This window comes from Cibotium barometz, chromosome 14, assembly GCF_041138505.1.
Source record: "Cibotium barometz isolate CiBa-2024 chromosome 14, ASM4113850v1, whole genome shotgun sequence".
In the NCBI taxonomy this organism is placed as follows: domain Eukaryota; kingdom Viridiplantae; phylum Streptophyta; class Polypodiopsida; order Cyatheales; family Cibotiaceae; genus Cibotium; species Cibotium barometz.
Window position 1 is genome coordinate 51,376,425 of NC_141059.1, and position 23,458 is coordinate 51,399,882.

At 38.5% G+C, this 23,458-nt stretch overlaps 1 protein-coding gene across 1 annotated transcript; it reads left to right on the plus strand.

Moving 5' to 3' along the window:
- The first annotated feature begins 10,507 nt into the window (after positions 1-10,507).
- On the plus strand, positions 10,508-12,624 carry LOC147632159 (uncharacterized). Its single transcript, XM_086808792.1, has one exon. It carries the CDS (start codon positions 10,568-10,570, stop codon positions 12,386-12,388), a length of 1,821 nt encoding a protein of 606 aa, XP_086664918.1. The 5' UTR covers positions 10,508-10,567; the 3' UTR covers positions 12,389-12,624.
- Positions 12,625-23,458: the final 10,834 nt, after the last annotated feature.

Genomic DNA, 23,458 nt, shown 5'->3' on the forward strand with positions numbered 1-23,458 from the left:
AAGAGATGTTCATTTGGGGTCTTCTCTTTGTTTGATGAAGACTCCATGTAGTTTGCTTCTTGGTTTTTCAGTCTACGTTCCTCTTCTTTGTGCCCGAGTTTGTTGTAGTGTCCACATTTTGGCTTTTGTTTGAGCCTGAACTCACTTTTGAAGTATCCTTTCCTTCTGCAATGGTGGTAGCATTCTTTTTTGCCCTTTGTTGGTGTAGAATTCTTATTCCCTTGTGGTTCCTTGTGTTCCATTTTGCTGCTTCTCTTCTTCAATTAGGGATGAAATACAACCCTCAAATGTTGGTTGAGGTAAATTCTTTAGAGTGGTCACTACTAGTGCATTATATTCCTCAGTTATGCTTTTTAAAAGTATGGCAAGTGCATCCTTTTCACCTATCTTTGCATTAATGCCATCTAGCTAGGTCATGATGCTTTTCATTTTGCTTATCAATTGTGCTAGTGACTCATGAAATTGCTTATGAATTGTGCTAGTGACTCATGAAATTTCATCTCTAAGCCATAAAATTATATTTTTATATAGATTTATTGATTCTTGGCCTTCTAACCAAATATTAAATTTAACTCATCCCATGCTTGTTTTGCTGTGGTTTTAGAATCAATGTGATGAATAAGGTTGGTGCCCCAGTGCAATCCAATTAATGGCAGTGCTTGTTCGTCTCTTTCATTCCTGGATTAGTAGGTGCATTCTCCTTAATTAATTTCTATAGCTTCTTGTGCATGAGAAGATACTTCATTTGTGTATCCCAGGTGTGAAGCCCTTCCCCAAACTTCTCAACATTTGTGGTAGTGTCTGACGCCATTGCAAAGTTCTTACTAGAGTTTGGCTCTCGGCAGTGTCTAATTACTTACAAATTGGCAGTTAAAATGAGCTCAAATGCTTCCCATCAATATTGGCAGTGTCTTACAAAATGGCAGTTAAAATGAGCTCAAATGCTTCCCATCAATATCAAATGATGTGATTTGATGCTCAAACAAGGTTAATGTGATCCAAGGAATACAAGAAGAAAGGCACAAGAAAGTAGCGAGCTTCCATCTCAATACGTAAAGTCCATGAAAGGAGCTTGGAGTAATGCTTGTGCAAAGGAGAGAATGGGCCATGTCTCAAATTTCGGAGTGGGTATACTTGGTCAGAATCTACTGATTGTGGAAAACACTACCCCATTCCTTCGGGTGGCAAAGAAGAAGGGTCCTTGTGATGAAACCACTGAATTTTGTTTATGTCAATGCATTAAAGAAATCAAAGAGAGAAACTAATCATATGGAGGATGAAATTCATGGTACCCTAATCCTAGATATGGAAACTTAATAATGGTTACCCTAATTACATTGATTAACTTAATCTATTCATGGAGGATGAAGCCTAATTACAAACATAACAATGAACTAATCAATCTTGACTCCAGTTTAGTTAGGTTACAAGATGGAAACTTGTACTCATAGAAAGACTTGAGAGCAGCTTGAATTCATTGCTTGAAAATGACCCCTTTTATATGAGGGAGGTACACCTTTTATAAATGTGCTCATATGGGATAATGTCCAAGTGTGATGTGGTTGAATGCTCCTGATCCTAGTCCTCTACTCATGCCTTGCCTCTATCTTGTGCTCAAGGTACCACAAATCTCAACACAACTATGCCACATAGATTCTTAAGCATAAGCATAGTCTTCATCATGAATTTCCATGCCACATAGTTGGTTCTTGATCCACCAACATGTTTTTGCATCACCTAGAAATGGGACCTCGTTGTTATATGCCATCCTTGCAAATATGTAGCTTAACACAAGCCAACAAAACTAAAAAATCAAGTGCAAACCAAGTATGTAGTCACCAATACAATGCACAAATGTCAAATTCTTCAACTCTGGAAAACCACAAATGCTTGGTTTTGCTAGTATTTTGATATCGATTCCCACACATGAATGTGCATTCAATGACCATAGGCATTGCATACATTTTCCCAAAATATGACATACATTGCATTATATATCCAAGTCTCCCAAATGTAATTATTCACATGTAGATTCACATGTGCATTGATGTACATTCGCCAATGGCAATGAATGGCAATTATAGACTATAATATATGATTTTTCTCATAACTTGAGCTACAAGTATTCAATTTAGGAGCTTCTCAAAATGAAGGGCTCAAAGTCCTCTTTGCCACAAGCTCAAAATAGTAAACTTTTGGGTAGCATAAGTATTCTTTGTTTTGAGTTTTCTGATAAGGAGTCTTAAATCATAGCTTCACATGAACTTCATATGTATTAAGGCATGCTTCCAAACCATTATTTTTTGGCAATATTTAACCATACATTAACTTCACATAAGGTGAGAATACATTGCTTTACACTCACCAAATCAATGCACAACAATGCAAACAACCAAGTTTACATATACATACATGTATATATATGTACATACAATGTAAACTAAGCTTACATATACATATATGTACATACATGCACAACAATGCCAACTAAGCTTACATATACATATATGTGTATGCTCAAATTGTTGTTCTTTCGCTTTTTTCCATGTTCAAACCACCTCTATCCCAAATCTTTCCAAATGCATCACATTCAAACCCTCGCCACATTAGGATTGTTTTTTATGGATGGTTTCTCCACATAATGCACCTATTAGGGTCGTAACCAAAGTGCTTTATGATTTCACTAGTGAGGTCAAAATTGCTCTCTTTGCATTGCCAATGCTAGTGCTCCAAAATACCTCTAATGTCAAGCTAATTTTACATTGCCAATGCTAGTGCTCCAAATGCCTTTGATTTCAAGCCAATATTTCACTCATTTGAGTGTTCTTGAGCTTCCCAAAAATAGATTGAAATAGCCACTCCAATGTTGGGCTTCAATGGCCTCCATAATTAGTTCTCACAACAAGAGAGCATGCTCTTCTTCCCACAATTAGTTCTCACGAAAGGGCATGCTCCACTTCCCACAAAAAATGATCTACACTTTTCACTTCAAATCTTACTAAAATGCTTTTAAAATAGCTCAAATGAGCTTACCTTTTAGGGTTTCACTTGGTGGGGGGGCTAGAGAAGTCGAAAGAGTCCATGGTTGGACACCAAGTAGAAGACATCACCATGTCTATGAGCAGTGGCCTTACCCATCTCCATTTTAATTTAAGAAGTCGAAAGAGGCCGTGGTGGACACCAAGTAGTAGGAGACATCACCACGTCTATAAGCAATGGCCTTACCCATGTCCATTTTTATTCAAGCAGAGCCAACCATCTTGCCAAACCACCCCAAGAGAGGCATGCACTAACTTCTATGGCAATGCCAACGATCAAGGAGATCACCATGGTCCACACACATTGCAAACACCAACTCGTCAGCTAGAAGGCAAAGCTCAATTAAGTGCACCAACTAAGCCAATAGTAGCATCAAAGATTTCAGCGTGAATGGGTAAGTGATTTTTCACCTTTGCTCATTATTGAGCTCATAAGCCAAAAGCCTTAAAACTAACAATGAATTTTAATTTTTGGGTTCAGGTATAGCCTATAGTACATGCATCTCTTCGAACACTTATTGTAGATGTAGGATATGCTCTCTTCTCAACTTTGAGTTTACATAAAAGGTCATCCTTGAAGACTTGTCACATCCCCTAGAGTCTTCCATAGAAAAGAAGGAGAGAGAAAGAAGAAAGAAGAGAGAGAAAGCAAAGAAGAAAGAAGAAAGAAGAGAGAGAAAGCAAAGAAGAAAGAAGAAAGAAGAGAGAGAAAGCAAAGAAGAAAGAAAGGAGAGAGAGAGAGAGAGAGAGAGAGAGAGAGAGAGAGAGAGAGAGAGAGAGAGAGAAATGAAATGAAATGAAATGAAATGAAATTATTATCTTCGAAGGACCATAATGGGTCCATGAGACACATGTCGAACATACATGAATACATAAGTTGATGCGCTCGGGAGCCTCATCGGAAAGCATAATGAAACTGAAATGTGTGAAACTAGAACTGAAACTGAAATGAAAATCAAAAAGCTATGCAGCATGCTATAAGTGTACATCATGAGAAGCATGTTGTGCCATATAGGTACTCATGAGGGTTCAGGTGCAGAGGCTTTGATTTTTTAATCAAGAGAGAGAACCTTTGTTTTAACAAACAGAGAAAAAACTCTGATTTTTTAACTCAAGAGAGAGAGAGAGAGAGAGAGAGAGAGAGAGAGAGAGAGAGAGAGAGAGAGAGAGAGAGAGAGAGAGACTTACAAGTCCCCTCATTTTTTACTCCTTAATAGAGTCCTAAATTATGCTTGAGTTAGCCCACTTCTCAGCCAAGCACTTCGCACAAATCATATATACACACTCCTAAACATAAGGACATAACTCCTAAACAAGCAACATAGGAACACCAACAATGTTAGAAGCTTCTCGGCCACAAACCCACTTCTCAGCCGAGCACTTCGCACAAATTGTATATACACACCCCTAAACATAAGGACATAACTCCCAAACAAGGAACATAAGAACACCAACAATGTCAAAAGCTTCATCATTCATCCATTGCATCTAGACCATGGCAAACACCCCATATATATTAGTCATAGACCTGAGTACAACATGCATGTGTGAGAGATAGGAAGTCTATTATGCGTCGTAGGAAAATACATTTTGTGGATGAAGATGTGGACACAAGATATGAATCAAGTGACAAAATCATAATGGAAACACCCATACACAAGACATTTTGAGAAATTAGGAGAACTCCAATGGGCAGCCGAGTAAAGTGTTTGGATCATATAGGGAGTAGTAGGTGTGGTGGCATGATTATAGGATGTGCAAAAGGAGTACCTACACCATCCTTTTTTTCAACAAGGTCAAAAGTCAAAAAATGTGGTTTTGAAATAATGACATCATGCATACATGGGCTGTGGATAAGAACATTGACCATACCCCACACAGTGTGCCTACTATATGGCTAGTGGTGGGTTGAAGGCACTAATCTGACTGTTGAGGAGGTCAATGCATTGGTGCTACATGCTATAACTTATAGAGTATGACATTGGGAAGGGAGCAACAAACTCCTATGAGCTCAAGTCAGCTAGAAATGCCTAGGGAAGAGACAAACACATTCAAAAATGATATGTCATAAGATGGTCATCGCACAAGATACATAACAACCATTTCAAAAGAAGTTGCAAAAAGGATCAAGAAAGCACTAGATATTAATGCATAAGTTACATAACTGCAATTGTTTCAATCTTCTATACATGAGGCTTTCACCATTAAGAGGTTTGGAGAAGGTACTCATGTGGGAAGCTATGATGTGCACATAAAAATGCATCCATCATGCTCATGTCTAGATTTTTTGGGAAGGATTAAAAAAAAGTAAAAACCCTACATAGCATGCAAGCACTTGTACTTTGTGTACATAAGAGTCATGGGATTGAGCCAAAATGAAAATATGTTTATCCACCAACCAATTTTGACAAAAAGAGAGGTAACCCAATGTCTACACAAAGAAGAGACTTACCCTGAATTGGTTTAGTGGACAACTCATGTTCCAAATATAACTTTAGAGATGCATGGTATGTGCAAGAATGTTCTGGGATATCATTTTATTGGAATACTTTTATTTTGCTTTTGATTGGGATGTAATGGTTCATGGAATTAGTGCAAGAGCATTTTGGTATGCCATTTTAATGGAATACTTTTATTCAACTTTGAGTGAAAAGAATAATGAACATATTGATGAGAGAGAGAGAGAGAGAGAGAGAGAGAGAGAGAGAGAGAGAGAGAGAGAGAGAGAGAGAGAGAGAGAGAGAGAGAGTATTGTATTAGTGAAATGCATTGTGTTGGTGAAATGCATTGTGTAATGGTTTATGGAATTAGTGCAAGATTGTTTTGGGCTGTCATTTTAATGGAATACTTTTATTCTAATTTTGATGGAATACTTTTATTCTAATTTTAATGGAATACTTTTATTCTAATTTTAATGGAATACTTTTATTCTAATTTTAAGTGAAAAGAATAATGAACATACTCATGTGGAGAGAGAGAGAGAGAGAGAGAGAGAGAGAGAGAGAGAGAGAGAGAGAGAGAGAGAGAGAGAGAGAGAAATGCCAGAGAGTATGGGGAGAGAGAGAGATAGATGCCTAGAGAAAGTGACAAATAGAGATGCTAGTAAGAGCATAAAGAAAGAGAGGTAGACGTCACACACATGTAGCCAAAAAAATCCCCCCATTATTTTAAAACCGCTCGCCATTTTTTGGAAAGCTCGTTAAAAAAATCCCTCATAGCATTAACACATACGTTCAGCACATGATGATGGGCAAGAAGGCAAGGATTCATGAGCTCACGAATTCATTAAGTGAAAATAAGAAATATTGTCATTATTTTTAAGATGCATGTTGTGCAAGATGTTGTGTAAGTAAAGAATGAAGAATTGCATAGCAAAGTGCAAGGTTTGGAGAAGCAGGGTGCAAGCAATGCTTGTAAAGACAATTGTTGCCAAACCCATGATGACAATAAAGGAGGCACATAAGTGGGTGAGGATGCTAAAACCAATCCATGAATTGGCTAAAGGAAATGGGCAATACAAGTGTCGAGTCTATGTAGAGTGTCAATGCATGTGAAAAATTAAATGAAGCAGTTGCAAAGGTGCTCGCCAAAGAAATGATTAAGTCTTTACTAGAATACCCCAAGTTTAAATAAAATTGGTGATGATGTTGTAAGAGAATGATTGCAAGAGGTGAGTAATGCCTTTATTGCAACAGATGCTCAGGGTGTATCCGACAAGGTAGGGATTCCTATGGTACAATCTACAAGCAATTAGATGGAATTTTCAAGGTCGTGAATGCACAAGAAACAAGTGTTGCCTCTACCTAAACCATTTCATTTATTGCAAGCATGAAAAGATCTAAATGCTAAGGCCTTGGACCTAACTAGTGAGCCCATGCTAAGGTCTTAGACTAAATTAGTGAACCCATGCATTTATGCCACACACTTGTCTGTAAGTTTGAGGTGTTCTTTAAGTTACATACAGAGACAATAACTTTGTATAAGTAGAAATGGTAAAGTTTTATGACATCTATCAGAGAATGCAAAGGGGAAAACTACAATTTGTTTTTAAATTAGATGAGAGTGAAGTTGTAAGGGTCAAAAGCTTGAGTGGGTTAGCATGATCATAAACATAGCATTGAATCCTATGATTAAGTCACCCAAAATAATTTAGTGTGCAAAGAATGAGAATCAAAGAATGAGAATTAGAGAATGATATTGTGACATTTGAGGTGCCAAAGGAGGACTAGAAGATACTAAGTGTATTTTTTGACTTGACAGAGATACCTAATATTATGTGACATCAAAACAATTGGGAAGTTTTACATGTTGATGGTTTTGGTAAGTACCAAGTAGAATGGGATCTTGCTAGAGATCTCAAAACATTAAAGTGCATGTTTGTTGGTGTGTCCAATTTAGCAACATCAAAATTCCCTTGCTTGTATTGTATGCAATTTAGAAATAAGGCCAAGGATAGGAAGAAATATTGGACTGTAAGGATAGGTGTACATGGTGCTCCAACTCGTGAGATGGGAAAATGGTGTCAATAGATAATTGGGAACCTATTGTGGACATACCCTTGATAAGGGACCACTTTTTCACCTTGTATATGCCACACCTTGTATGGTATAGTAAGGATGATAGAGAAGTTGATACATACGAGTACGTGTGTTTTTGTTATAAGATGCAGCCTACTTCATGTTGAAGCAACATGTAAGAATGTGGAACAAGTTTTATCTAAGATTGGACTACACATCGAGGCCAAGTAGAAATCAAGAAGGATAAGAAAAAAAAGAAAATTTACCTTGCAAACCACGTTTTTTGGGGGGGGGAGGGGAGGCAAGGAAATTTTAATATCCACCCTGAAATCTAGAAGGTAAATTGCTAGTGCGATAACCGAAGAAGTCTGATCCATGGAAGGAATTACACATGGCTATTCATGATCAGAGCAATTGAGGAAGGACGTGGATAGTGATAAAGCAAATGTGTGGATTGCTCTAGACAAATCGCACCACTTCTACAGAAGATCAAATTCACATTTGATGAAATCTAGAAGGTAAATTGCTAGTGAGACAATCCGGAGAAGTCTACTAATGCATGGATGGTTGTTCTTGATAGAAGCGATGGAAAGACGCTGATAGTAGCAATAAGGCAAATATATAGATTGCACTAGGCAAATTGGCACCACTTTTACAAAAGATGATATTCACACCTGATGATGCCAAAGAATTTAAGGAGGCGGTGACTAAAATTACAAGTGAATGATAGAAGCATGGACTTCAAATAGCATCATGCATTATATGCTAGAACTGGTCCTCAATTTCTCACAATGAAAGTGTATATAAAATTTTGGGTTTAATTGTGGACGCATTGTTTGTGATTGCAACACATATTGGAGGCTCATGGTCCTTTTGCTGACCAAGGAAGTTTGGGGACTTGGTCACACAAGGCATGAGGCGATCTCATGTTGGTAAGCTTGACACGGTTTTCAAAAAGCAACAACTCATGTAGGTGTGGAACCATGATGCCAATCCCATGAGATAATTATTCCAATGGTGGTATAAGAGAATAGAGATAAGGTATACAAGGAGAAAATGTTGAAGTCCACGTTCAATAAGACACACTATAAACAAGGATATCATTAATAAAGTCCACTAAGTTGCTAAGAATTAACATCATGAATGTAGCGAGAGCATTGGCTAATCTAAAAGGCATTACTAAATATTTGTACTATCTAACAAGAGAACAAAAAACTATCTTTGGAATATCACCATCGTTAATATAAATTTAATGATAACTACTTTTAAGATCAACCTTACAAAAAGCTTTCTTTGGAATATCACCACCCATCATTATAAATTTAATGATCTTACAAAAGATAATTTCTCCTCCAAGAGCATCTACGAAATCATCTATTCATAGCATTGGATAAAATGTTTATAGTAATCTTGTTCAATGCCCTATAATCAATACATATTTTAAATGAACCATCCTTTCTTTTCACTAGAAAAATGAGCAGAATAAATAGTGAAAAACTCAAGGGTATGCATCCTTTGTTGAGGTACTATCACCTTAGACACCATGCTCATCTGATATGGTGGCTTGTTGATGGGCATAGTAAATAGTGAAAAACTCAAGGTATGAGTCCTTTGCTGAGGTGCTATCATCCTAGACACCTCCTTCCTTTCACCATGCTCATCTGATATTGTGGCTTGTTGATGGGAGTAGCTCTAAGAATTAGTCCAATCTTGTGTACCACATTTTCGTGGGGATGCAAACAAGATTGTAGGTGAGTAGTTTTAAAAACATTTAAAAAAATAAGCTTTCATCTTCTTACGGAGATTTCTTTGGCACAAGTTGCAGTCCATTTGATTTGTTGATATGTCCACAATACTATTAGGAACACCTTTAACACAAATAAGGGGCCTTCAAATTCAATTTGGGTAGTTGAGTTGTGTTGTCTGAAGTTTTCTTTGGAAGATCTTCCTCTCCCTTTATATAAAAGGTCCTTCCATCATGAACAAATTGGTATATGCAAGTCACTTATGCCAGTATTTTCATGTAACACCATCAAACCCTGTAATATTAAAATATGATGTTCTAAAATAAGATTGTATAATCAAACCTAGATTAGCCAGTTGTTGCTGGTCCCAAACTTCAATCCCAAAATAAGATTGTATGGTCAAATCTAGATTAGCCAGTTGCTCTTGGTCCCAAACTTCAATCCTTATTTACCAACTCCACTTTATAGTTGTTAAGGAGAAGGCCCTATTTCATGTAGAGTTAATCACACTATGCATGGAACTTGTGTCAAACAAGACCTTGATTGATTTTCCTGCCACATAGCCCTGCATAATTATTAAGTTTGTCTAATATCCACGGCTAGCTTCATGTGATAAGACATCACCTAGAGTCAGTGGTTCCTTGTTGCTCATAGTCACAATCATGATTTCTCTCAAATCTTGAGGAGAATCAACAGATTTACCACTGTCCCCATATCTATCTTCTCCACTCTCCTATGTATTGGCTTTGATTAGACTAACTTGTAGTAACCTTTTGTTTCTTTAGTGGACAATCTCACCACAAATGATCCCGCAAACGATGAAGCCTTCGTGCTTTGCTTTTTCTTTCTATTATAATGTGAGTGGAGATTTAGAAAATGCCGTGTTACCCATTGGTGAACCCAATGGGCAAACTTTCCTCTCAACCCTTGCATAATTATTACTCGTACCCACATTAGCAATAGGCAACCTACCCTTGTTTGTGCGCTAAAAAATCTTTGATAACAACCATCGAGTCTCGAATATTGTTGTTTCGAAACTTATGTAGAGTTTGCTGGCTATAGACAAAAGCAATCTAAACATTATGATGGTAGTGATCTCCATATGAGGGCAGGAATGAGATTTGATCTCTCACTAGAAGGCCCAAAAGTATAGACCCTCATTTGAGTGTATAAACCCTCATTTCTTCACCATGCTCATCTTGAGAAAGGGGAGTTTCAAAACCCTCACAAAACCCTTACTGTCTTCACCTCAGCAGGGGTATGCACAATGCTTTTCCCTCCACTTAAAGCGATGGCGCGCCGGGCCCTGATGGCAGCCCTGCTTCGCCCAGCTCAACAACAGCAGAGATGCCCTTTGCCACCGTTTCATCGTCTGAGACGGAACTACAGCTCTAAGCTCTTCGTGGGCGGCCTGTCCTTCCGCACAGACGAGGAGGCAGTCAGGAGGGCCTTCGCCCAGCACGGAGAGGTCATGGAGGTGAAGCTCATCAGCGACCGCGAGACCGGCCGCCCAAAGGGCTTCGGCTTTGTTACCTTCGAATCGGAGGCCGACGCAGAGACCGCCCGCTCCAAGATGACCGGGCAGCTCCTGGACGGGCGCGTGATTAGGGTTGACAAAGCTGCCGCGTCCCGACCTCCCCTCCCTTCCGCCGCCGGCGGCTTCAATGGTATGGACTCTTCCCCTTTTTCATCTCCTCTTCCTCCCGTTGCTGAAGATTGGGGTACCATCCCCAGCAATGCAGTGCCCATCCCGCAGAATACTGCCTCTCCGCTACCGAGCAGCGCCACAGCCTCGCCAAGCAGTCCAATCTTTGGGGCTGGAATGAATGAGCAAATCGGCGGTGATTCTGCAAAACCCTTTGATAGCAGTTCCTTCGGTCAAGCCACCGCTGCTTGGCCGAGCAGTGCCCCAGCTGCACCGAGCAGTATGGGTGGAATGGGTGGGCAAACCAGCAGTGATTTTGGAAAACCTTTTAACAGCAGTACCTTTGGCTCGGCCGGGGCTTGGCCAAGTAATATTGCAGCTCCTTCGAGCAACACTGGTGGGTTGCAAAACAGCAGTGATTTTTCAAAGCCCTTCAACAGCAGTACCTTTGGCTCGGTCACAACAACACCAAGCAGTAGCCCTATTGGAGGGCAAACCAGCAGTGATTTTTCAAAGCCCTTTGACAGCACTACCTTCGGTGCTGCAACTCTTGGTTCGAAACCATTTGACAGCAGTTCCTTTGGCTCTGGATCACTTAATAGCAGTAGCACCACAGTTTCATTCAACAGCAACACTCCCTCTGCAACCACCAGTCAAAGTACCGCCACCATTACCAACACTTCCAGCAGCACCACCTCTGGATTGCCAGACATCAGTAAGCCCTCAGAACCTGGCATTACAGGCGGTTCTGCTCCCGTCTCTCCCCATGCCGCATCCCCTTTGAGCAGCTCACCCACACCCCCTTTGAGCAGCCCTGCATTAACCAGCTCCGGAGGATTTGATTTCTCGAACTTCTCTTTTGACAACAGCTCTTACCGTGACAATGATCCACCCCTGCCACGAAGGCGCCCCCGCCCACGCCCCCGTCCCATTCCTCAGAGCACCATGGCCTCCAATTTCAACATCAACTCAAACTCCTCCTCTGTGCTAGAAACCAGGTCTCCTTTTGGAAGCAACAATCAGTTTGCCGAGACAGGAATTCCCAAGCCCAGAGGTCCCGAATTCGATTTCAGTTCACTTAACATCACAGCTATAACTCAACCTGGAGCTAGACCCCAAGGTGGGTTTGATACAAACATCCCGGATGATCTCCCAGAACCTCCTCCTGTAGAGGACAAGCCAAAGCCCAAACCCTTGAGTCTTTCTATGTTTCCTCAGAGAACTCTTCCATCTGTGGACCTCCCTTGGGACACCCCTGAGGCAGACAACTGGTCAGAGATTGGTGAGGATCCTCCAAAGTATGATCTGTCAAGCTTGTACCCGTCGATGGGTGCATTGTTAAAAAAGGATAAAGAGTTTCATTGGGATCCATATGATTTTGACGAGGAAGCCAAGCTGCTGCCTGAAGAGGAAGCAGTCGAGGAAGACTCAGATTATGACTGACCATGATGCAAGTGCTGTTGCGTTTCATGTAAGAGCCATTTGCACATTGTTTTGGGTGACTCCTCTAGCTAGGCCAGTTATTATTCAATAGGATCAGAATGGACCGGGCAAGTTTTAGCATGTGTTATGCTATGGCTAGTTAAAAATGTTGCAAGCATGTGATAAGGGCCATTTTAATGGGTTTTGGTCCTCCTAAATCTTCTGTTGAACCACATTTCTAAGAATGAAGTTTTGAATTTCTCTTGCTTTATGAGCTGGTGATGGAAAAGATGGGTGCACTCAGTTTCTCCTTGTAAACATTAGGATTATAGTGATTGTCCCTGCATATCTGCATTTATGTGGATAGTCAGTTGGAATGTAATTTTCCAGCATGTGTTCAGCTAGGCAAGGAAAACAACTGCAGGAGCAGAGCATGCGCATGTGCGGTGGGATAATGGTGGGTGAGTGCGGATTGTCTGAGCTCGTGCTGAGCCAGACAACCAAATAGCTCATGCAGGATTCAAGTGGAATGGACAGGTAGACCTACGTGTCTTGGACTGCTCCAAGAGGAGTTTTATCTTTGATACTGGGAGAGAAAGTTTGGTACATGGTGGTCAATTGGATTATGATTGCGAAGTATGGAATTTCATGACATGGCTGCTGCAACATTCTGCTATGAAGTGGATGCACTTGCATGAGTGTAGCAACATGATGTGAACAACATACAGACAAATGCAGAAAAGGCATGGGTTCATACAAGGGATTATGTCAAGATCAGGAGTAGTGTTGTGCTGGTCTTTCTATTTCTTCATGGGACTCTCTCACTTTAGCTTCGGGTTTTTGTGAGATGTTTGCTTTGGGTTTGGCTTTTGTTACTTGCCTCTAGCTAGCTTGGGAAGAGAATATCTACACATAAGGTGTTACTTTTGTTTGTTTGGGATTGATTAGATGAAGTATCATTTACCTCGTTACTTAGTATATATAGGATGGCTGTACTAAAATTGCTTTAATTCATACCTTAAGCCTTCCCTCATTGCCAAATGCATCTAGGGAAACCTGTCTTTCAAAACATTACCTTGTGCTTTGCCTTGAGGATTTACCTTTTGTTTGAACATATCTTAGATATGTCATGGCCCTTGAGAAGTGATGGCTCGAGCACAACGTATTTGAAGGAGAGTCGATACCATGGTATCATGAGAGCGTGCACTGACGTTTGAGGCAAGCAGCCAACGAAAGGCCAGGTTCATAGGTCAAGCTGCGTAGAGAGGGCCTATTGATGTGTAAGGCCTATTGATGTGTACGTATGGGGGATGATTTAGTGGGCAAGAGAAGGGTGTGGGCTCGATTGTTCACAACTACAGTGGTTTTGTGAGGTTGGGTGGTTATTCAAACTCATGCTATGCTAGGTCTTGCTTTTGACATGGATTTATGCTTGAGCATGCATATGATTTGTGCTGTCTAATTTGTTATGTGTTGTCTTGAGGAGCTGTGGAGGGCTCTGTTCTTCAGCTCGCGAGGGATCTCCAGGGCCTGTTAGAAGCCCATCCTTGAAATGCATCCCCATCTGATGCCTGTAGAGCCCCTGCGCGAGCTTTCGGTTGTACTAATTCTTTCTATTTGCTACTTCCCTTAGTGCTAGGCTTCATTATGGCTGAGTCGCCAATTCTTTCTATCTTTAGTAGTGTATTTGCCCTATCAATTACTTATTTGCTGTACTAATTCTTACTATTTGCTACTTCCCCTAGTGCTAGGTTTCATTACGGTTGAGTCTACCCTACATCTTCGGAGGTTTGACAGAAACTTAGTACGAAGGGCTTTGTGTGAATATATGCTTGTGTGTGTGTGTGTGTGTGTGTGTGTGTGTGAGATTATATCTTGATACGGAGTTCTACACCCACTATTGGGCATTGATGATGTTTGTGGGGGTGTCGTTGTATTTAGTCCATACTATGCATAATGGAGTTGATAGTTGTATAGTCTTGTGGGTTGACTACCATGAGCATATAACATGCACATTCCTAAAAGGTGAATTTGGGCATGTTCTTGGATTCATCTAGGTATATGTATGTATGTATGTATATATATATATATATATATATATATATATATATATATATATATATATATATATGTATATATGTATTTCAAGGATGGGTTCTAGCACGCCTTAGGCCCCATATAAAGATGGATCCCCCCATGCAAGCCTTCGACTGGGGACTTTGCAAGCATCTGATGGGATGCCTTTCAAGGATGGGCCTCTAATAGACCCTAGAGGTCCATCTTCCAATCACAAAAGTGAAGGAAGTAAGGTTTTGATGCTAATGTAACTTGGATAGAGTGTTAAAGAAGACAAGATAACTTTATAAACCACTTTCACCTATTCACACATCAACAAAGAAAGAACATTATGAGAAATAGACATCACACGCTAGACTGGAACAGTTGCTCCCCCCCCCCCCTCCCCTTGATGATAATATATTACACACGAGTCAAGGACTTGGTTGTCCTAAAGGACCACCAGATTTCCACATGAACATGAAATAGCAAATGTAAAACACAGGCTTGAGAAGAATACTCTTCCCTTGTCACAACCCTCATCTCCCCATGGAGTAGGAGGCGACACCACTTTTGCCAAGGTTCGAGGTGATCGACACAATGGAGCTACCACCTTGTGACACATTATAGAGCACTACATGTACTTACCAACCTATCCAAGATGGGAAAGTCGTGCACAATGACATCATCATCTTCCCCAAGACATGCTCCCAGACAACTTTTTGAAGTTGAAAGCACTTATAAATGGTGCTCCCTTCAAGATCTTGGAGAAGGTCGTGCTTGTCTTCAAATATTTATCACTAGTACATTTTTTTGAAAACATCGATAAATATTACTAGTGCCCTAGATTGCTTAGATGAAGCCCATTTTTTTAATGGGCTTGTCCTCTTTTGATCTTCACTACGTTTGAATTTCACTTGATTCCGACAACATTTAAACAATTAGCTATTTGTCAAATTTTATGCTCGAAAAAATTTTGAAAGCATTGATAATATAACCAATACATTCTAATCTAGTACATCGCATCAAGTGCAACACACAAAAAAGTTCCAAAAGTACTCAACCAATCCAAAACATAAAATGCCTAAAATCAAGGACACACTAAATAATGCACCAACATCAACATCGCTCCGCAAACCATGTTAAAGAGTTAAGTTCAAAGCCATCGGATTGTTATGGTTCCGTCGAACAAGCTTGAGATCCTTGTATTTTAGAGTGATGCAATGGGCATGGATGGTTTCCAAGTAGCCATTGTGCATCAAGTCCACCATGTAAAATGCTTGGGCTGGCCTAGGGGCTAAGGTTGTACCTTAGAAGGTCTCTTCCCCGTGCATTACTTTTTGCATGCCATACTCACAAGCTAGAAATGAAGGATATAAATTAATTAAGGACTGAAGAGAAATGATGGAAATGCCTTCACATTTTTAGATAGAAGTACAACAAGTTAATGACACTTAGAACTATGATAACTTATCACCCTTTACTATGAATGGTGGTTATCAACACTTACTATGACTATCAACACCAACTATGACAATTTTTCTTATGTTAACATGCCTGACCAATATCATTGGATTATTTCCTTAATTACATTTTCAAAATAATTATTTATTACTTCTAAATTCACAATTCTAAAACACTTCCATCACCACATTGCTCTTAATCTTTTCATTTATTGTCCCAACTCTTTCTAAAGTTCTCAACCAATTTGTGTGGTATTCTCTAGCTATCGAATTCTCATGCCTTGCTTTCCTAATAAGACATATTTCCATGTGAAGTAAAAAAAATAGCAAAGCATAAACCTCATTTGCTTACCATTTTTGGTGTGTTAGGAGAACAAACAATGATTACCAATAAAGATTTTAAAAATGTATACCAAGAAGATTTAGATCATCTTGTACATGTCATATTTGCTATTAGAGTTAAAATGGATCCAAAGAAAGTAGGAGTTAAAATGGATCGTAAGAAAGTAGGAGTCATTTCAGCATGGCAAGTTCTACAAAGTGTAGTAACATAGATCTTTCATGGGATTTTGTCATGTACTTAATAACTGTTTCCTTGTTTGTTACAAATTACTTTTGTATTATGTCTTGGTTGATGCACAACACAAGAATTTTGATAAATTGAAAGAGGCACTATCAACTTCTCTTAAGGCAAGAGGTACAACAATTATCTTTGAGAGAGAAAATCTCACTGTTGACCAATGAAAATGACCTACCAATGAGCTTTCCTATCGAAAACATCTTGCCACTTGTCTACCTAATCCGAAAGTAGTCCTTAGCTTTACCAGAGAGTTTGATCGGCTTACTAGTCTGTTTAGTACTACCTTAGAAGAACTCCCTTCACAGGAGTTTGGCCTATTCTTGCCTTTGCTAAGGCTTTGACCTCAAGGACCTTCACAAGGGAATACTCCCATTCCCATTCCCTTTGGGCCCTAGATCAAATTTTTACCTCCTCGAGGGACCCTTTGTGAATATGTTCTCCTCGAGGTTTTTCTCTGTAGTAGTTGGGCCTTAGATGCAGATACCTTGATGTAGTTGGGCCTTGGATGGAGATACTTCCTTGTTGTTTATTCCTTCTTTTCCTGATCTTCAACCACTCCCCTTTAGCCCCAAGTTTATGTCAAAACAAGGTGCACATGAATGAAACTTTTCAAGTAGAACTGGGGGGCTTTAGCAAACCTTGGGCACCCAGGCGGGATCTAAGAGCATAATATTTACTAAAATATAAGATATCATGTAATATTTTTGCTTATAGAACCTCTTCGTCCAAATAATTGGCCAATTCATGCCTAGATAATATTGCAGAACAAAATTAATCCACAAGGCACATGTTTGCAAACAAACTCCAACACTTAACCACCTTAGTATTTTGTTGAGAATCTAAATCTAGGAGATCAAGCTGACCAAACTTCTCTTTTTGTAAACCCTCCTTCCTTTGTTGGAGCCCTTCATGGAGTCTAGACTTGGCCCACTAACATTTCACTTAATAGAAACATCCACCCTAAGGAATTCAATAACAATTTTGGCCTTTACACCATTCTATTGGTCATGCACTTCTTGCTTAACCTCTTAAAAATCCCCTCATGGCTTAGTTTTGTATCAACCATTTGTGCATTCATTATCTCCCAAATACTATAGTCCCACCACTTTCCTAGAGTCTCATGGGTGGGCTTTGTGCCAATTTTCTTATATTTAGTGGCCTTCACCTTCAAAACTATGTGCACTACTCTTTTTAAAAAATTTAATGGATACATGAAGCTATGGCTAAGCTAAGTAAAGTACTTATTTTTAAAAATGTAATGGGGATACATGAACCTTAATAACTAGTATGTCTACGCTAAGTACTTTTGTAAAAATGTAATGGATATATGAAGCTTGATAGCTAGTATGTCTAACCTAAGTAAAGTACATTTTAAAAAAATGCAATCGATATATGAACCTTGATAGCTAGTATGTCTAAGCTAAGTAAAGTACTCTTTAAAAAAAACATGTAATGGATACATGAAGTTTAATAGCTAGTATGTCTAAGATAAGTAAAGTGCTTTATAAAAAAATGTAAATACATGAACCTTGATAGCTAGTATGTCTAAGCCATGTGACTCCTCCAGACTTAGGAGATTACACAATTAAGAGAGTGGTGGATGAGATCTTCCCTTCTCGACGACAAAGATCACACACATGGGTTATGCACATGAGGCCGTCTTATAAATGTTTTAACAATTGTGAATGCCTTTACATAGTCAAATGCATGGGCACAAAAAAATGGTTGATGGGATGAGCCCTGTTACCCCATAAGTGAGTGCCTCATGAGAGTACCCTTCATACACATCAAATTAGTCAAAATTATTGCTCAATGTAGCTCCATCATCATGGGTGATGGAGAAACATTGTTAGGTGGAAACTCTATAAATATTTATTGATGTTTGCATTCCCTAGACTAGGTTGCTATCATGGGGATAGGTGAAATGCATAATGGATGGGCAAACAATGACTAGTAATGGCTTGTGAGTAGTGATATCTTTCTAGTCATTGTTTTATGTGAGTGTATATAAGCGCTTTTTAACTAGGTTTCGCTACACAAACATGTTGTGGTTGGTTGGTTGGCAAAACTTACTGCACAATGACAATAACAATGCAAGAAAATAGGTAACTTTAAATGCTAAAGATTACTTAGGTGAATATTGTTTGCAACATTGAGAAAAATGAAAATTTTCATAAATTTCTTGCAATACTTTTAGATGGAACACCCATAGATATTAAACCTTTTATTTTGCATATCCAAGTCATTATCTGATCAAAAATAAATCCCAAACATTCAACAAGTTTACAAGTAGTATATATAAGTTTCATCCAACTTTGAAAATTCATCTCCTTGGAAGTATGACATTAGAGTTATAACTTGGATTAGGTGATATCCATTGTACATGATAAAGGTCATGATAAAAAGGGGGGTAGAGCGTCTCACTCGGGGCCTCAATGTGTCAATATCCTACTGCTGACTGATCTAACCATTTTTTGTATAACTGATTTGGGATAGATCGTCTACTCACAAAAATGAACATGATTCCCCACCAATAAGTGTCTTGTTCATAATTCTCACATCTAGGACCCCCCATTGGAAGTTCCCCGAGGCTCAACATGATGTCCTAACTCCTTGATTACAAAGATGACCAATCCTACCCAAATTTGCTAATTCCTTAGATCTAAATCTAGTTCCTGTTTTTCCCAAGTGTCTAATTTTTTTAATAGATTGGGTCTCATGTTTCAAAAGCACCCATAATCTCAGGTCCACTTGGCCTCTCACTTTCTTGTTTTGATCCATTATAAATTTGACCGAATCCATAGACTCGGCCTAGCCCCATGAAATATGACCTTGACTATATCCATAGACTCAGCCTAGCCCCATCCATTATGACTTTGACTAGATCCATAGACTCAGCCTCCGCCGATGGGTCTAGCCTTCCGCCCTCCACTAGGCCTATGGAGGAGCTGATGTGAACTCACACACCTGTAATCCAAAATTCTTTGTTTCATTACTCGCACACACTCCACCAGTAACATATCTTTTTAATAATAAAAGAAGCAATACTCTTAGTTGTTTACAAGAATCTAAATAAATATCGAGAGTTTGCAAATAATCTTAGCTATGTCATCACAAAATGTTGCAAATCACTATGAAACCACCAAGATATCTCCTCACACCTTGATTGTGATCCTTAGACTAGGATGGTATACACAATCAAGCCCAAACATTCCTAGATCACTGTGATGACTAGAGGAGACCTACAATGTCTCACATCCACTTCAACACATAATCCTAGGAGTCACTTCTATTATTCATTATCTATCCCAAAAGCATGAACACTCTGGCCTCTCAGTCTGACTATCACTATACTTTCTTAAGGATTGGATTCATATTAATCCCTACTTCTTTGAGCTTTATTTTTATCTAGATCAGTATTCACTATCAAAAAGTCACTTATCCTTACCTTTTCAAGGCATCATAGATTTTATTTTTGAGTTACACCCTTTTCCTTGATTGGAATGCTCTGAATCTTTTGAATTCAAGGGTTATCTAGGACTCTCCCTCTCTAAAATTATTCTTTTCTTAAGAGAGAGGGATTTAATCTAAACCTACTTAGGATCGACCAAATTCTCTTAAGGTCATCCTAGAATTTTAATTTAATCATAGCCTTAATCCTACTTGCTTAAGGGATCATTTATCTTTCTCTCTCTAGATTATCTTCTTCTATCTTGAAATCTCCTTGTTTTCTATTTCTCTATCTAGGAATAACTTCCTAAACTAATTTCTTATAGATGTACAATCCTACCTTCTTGATTCTTAGTCTTGATATCACTATTTAATTATTTTTACATATATTTAGGATCTCTTACCACATATTCTCTCTCTAAGTTGGTACAATTTCTCACTAAAAAATATACACAATAGTTACCTTAAAAATCAACCAAGCTTATGACTTTGATGACCAAGTCAAAGAAACTCCATTTATGGTTTTCCTTATGTAGACTATTCATTTAAGAGCATTCTCTCTCTAAAATCTAGGTCCAATCCCTATTTCTCTCTCTCTAAAATTTGTCTAAAATTTCTTCTATATGCTAAATTCTCCAAATACATCTTGACTCATGGATCATAGATTTTCTAGGAGGTTAACATAAGTTTTGGGAATTTATTAATTTACTAAGGTTCAAATATAGCCGTAGATTAGATTTGTTCTAGAAAAATATATAGAGAATGTTAAAATCTAATAAAATTTATCAAAGGTTTGATGCTCCACAATAAAGTTCAGTTTTAAAGAGAAAAATGAATGTTATAGCAAGGTTCGAATAAAGGCTTGTAATAAGAACCTCAAAAATTAAGCTGGGGAAAGTGTAAAATGACTTATTTGATGTGACGCACCTCCTCTCCTCCTTCAAGAAGTCCATGCCTAGTATCTTCTGCCCCCAAGGTATTGCAAGTATTAAATGTGTAAAGACAAGTGTAAAAAGGGATTATACCAAGGCCTAGGAAAGTGATCAAGTAGTCTTACAACAAGTACGACATCGATTTTTGAGAAAATTTGTACTTCTCCAGAAACAAGCGTGTAGCAAAAGATGTCTCCTCCCCCCTATTTATTGAAAAATATGACAATTGGGGAGTCTAAGACTAGCTTGAACCATATTAATTGACCTACATTGCTCTTCCCTTGATTTTAGGCTTTATTTTCTATTTGGCTTTACTTTCTATTTATACATGCTCACCACTCTTTCAGCCATAATTTTAGCCATTCAAAGGTAACTATCCCTTTTTCAAACTTTCATGGGCTAGGATATACACAACACCTCTCTTCTCTATTTATTTTCCAAAAATCACTCCCTTTATAACTAGAGAACCATAAAAATTCAATTTACCTTTGTTTAAACCATTCAACCATCTAACTTTACAAAAATAAATTAATTTTAAAAAATTAAATCCACATTTTAACACCTTCTATAGTTTCCTGATATATTATAAATCTTTCCTTAATTTTGGATAATGTTATAATACTCTTTAATTATTACCTTCAATTATTTCTCTAACTTCTAGTTTATTAAAATTTACATAAAACCCTAATTTTTCATAGCATAATGCCATTAATAATTCCCCAAATAGGAGCAAAATACACTACACAAACATAAGCTTTGAGCTCCATTAGGTGTGGATTAGAGTGGAAATTTAATTTTAGTCCATGCATTTCATATTCTTTCATGCATTATTAGAATTGGTAGCTTAGAAGCATATAAAACTAAATAAAAACAATCCAAAAACACTTAACAACCTAAATAAGCATGATTAATTAAGATTAATACCCTTAATCAACTCCCCCATCAAGTCTAATAAAACTCTAGAAGATCCAAAAACCAGGACAAACCATCTAACAGGTTAGCAGACATGACCCCAAAGAAAAAGGGGATCTAGCTAAACGCGAGTTGTGAATCTAAAAGCATGGGTAAATGTGAGTAAGTAGACATGAGGTAGGTACACCTAATATTATACCAGCCACTAATTAAAACTACCTTGTAAGGACGTACCTACTCATGTCACCTTTAAGGATTTTCCTATTATACAATCTGTATAATCAACCATAATTTGAAAACTCTTATCCTTGTAATTATTAGGGTATTAAGACCTATTATTACCCGATAATTCCACTTCAATCCTATCATAGGCCTATTTTTCATGCAAATTCATGTCCAAGTAGGCCTATTTCATAAAAATAAAATTTGTGAGGCATGGGCCTACATACGTGAATGTACATGAGCGAGCCTAAATTCATAAAATTTAAACTTGTGAGCCTAGTTCATACAAAAAAGGCATGGGCCTACATATGCAAGTGTACATATATATGTAGGCATGGGTCTACATATGCGAGTGTACATGCATGAGTCTAATTTAAATTCGTGAGCCTAGTTCATATAAAAAAAAGGCATGGACCTACATACACAAGTGTACATATGTATATAGTCATGGGCCTACGTATGCAAGTATACATGCATGAGCCTAATTTGTAAGCCTATACGTGTGAGCCTAGAGAGGGGAGCCCACACGCACAAGCCCACTATTTCATATATGTAGGTATGGGCCCACATATGCGAGTGTACATGACCTAAATTTGTAAGTCTATAGGTGTGAGCCTAGAGAGGAGAGCCCACATGCACAAGCCCACTATTTCACATTAAAAAAGGCGTGAGCCTATCTATGGGCGTGAATCTAGAGGCATGAGTTTAGAGGCATGAGAGCCCAATAGACAACACAAGCGTGCATACATCAGCATAGAAACGTGAATCTATAGGTGTGAGTCTAGCGACGTTACCATGGCAAAAAAAAAAAGGAGTTCAAAACCCCCCCAAAAAAAGTCAAACTTAAAAACATTTATTTTTATTTTATAGATGAATAGACATGTGTGAAATCAATTTTAGACCTATTTTTTAGGAAGCAATAGAGACCGTTTCACTAGAGTGATACCCTTTGATGCAAACCTAATTCGGACTAATTGTTGGAAACAATAATAAAGTCAATTATAGTACATCAAACCACACCTCCTCAAACCCAGCCAACCTTTGGTCCCAAAAAATAACCAGTAGTCAATACAAGGCTCCCTGTTAAGAAGGCAAGACTCCTTCAAATCTACCTCAAACAAGGAGCTCTAGGATAAGATGAGCCAACTAATGTGAGTAGAGGAATAGTGCAACTCTTGGAAATAGGAGTCAGCATAGTCCTTCAAGGCGGCCTAGATTCACCAATTGGCTCTGTAAAAAACACCATCAACTTCATGGAAAGGAAATTAAACCACCTTATCTTTAGGCAAAGCTCCAATGAAGGAGAGTTGGAGTAGGACCAGCAACCTCAAGGTTTTCTCCCTCTCAAACAAGTAGTGCTAAAACCATGTCAGACACTATAATGAACATCAAGGTTCGCTCCCTCAGTTATTTCTCAAACCATGTCAAATGCCACAATGTTCCAAATATTGAGCTGTGGCCCCAAGCTAGCCACCCA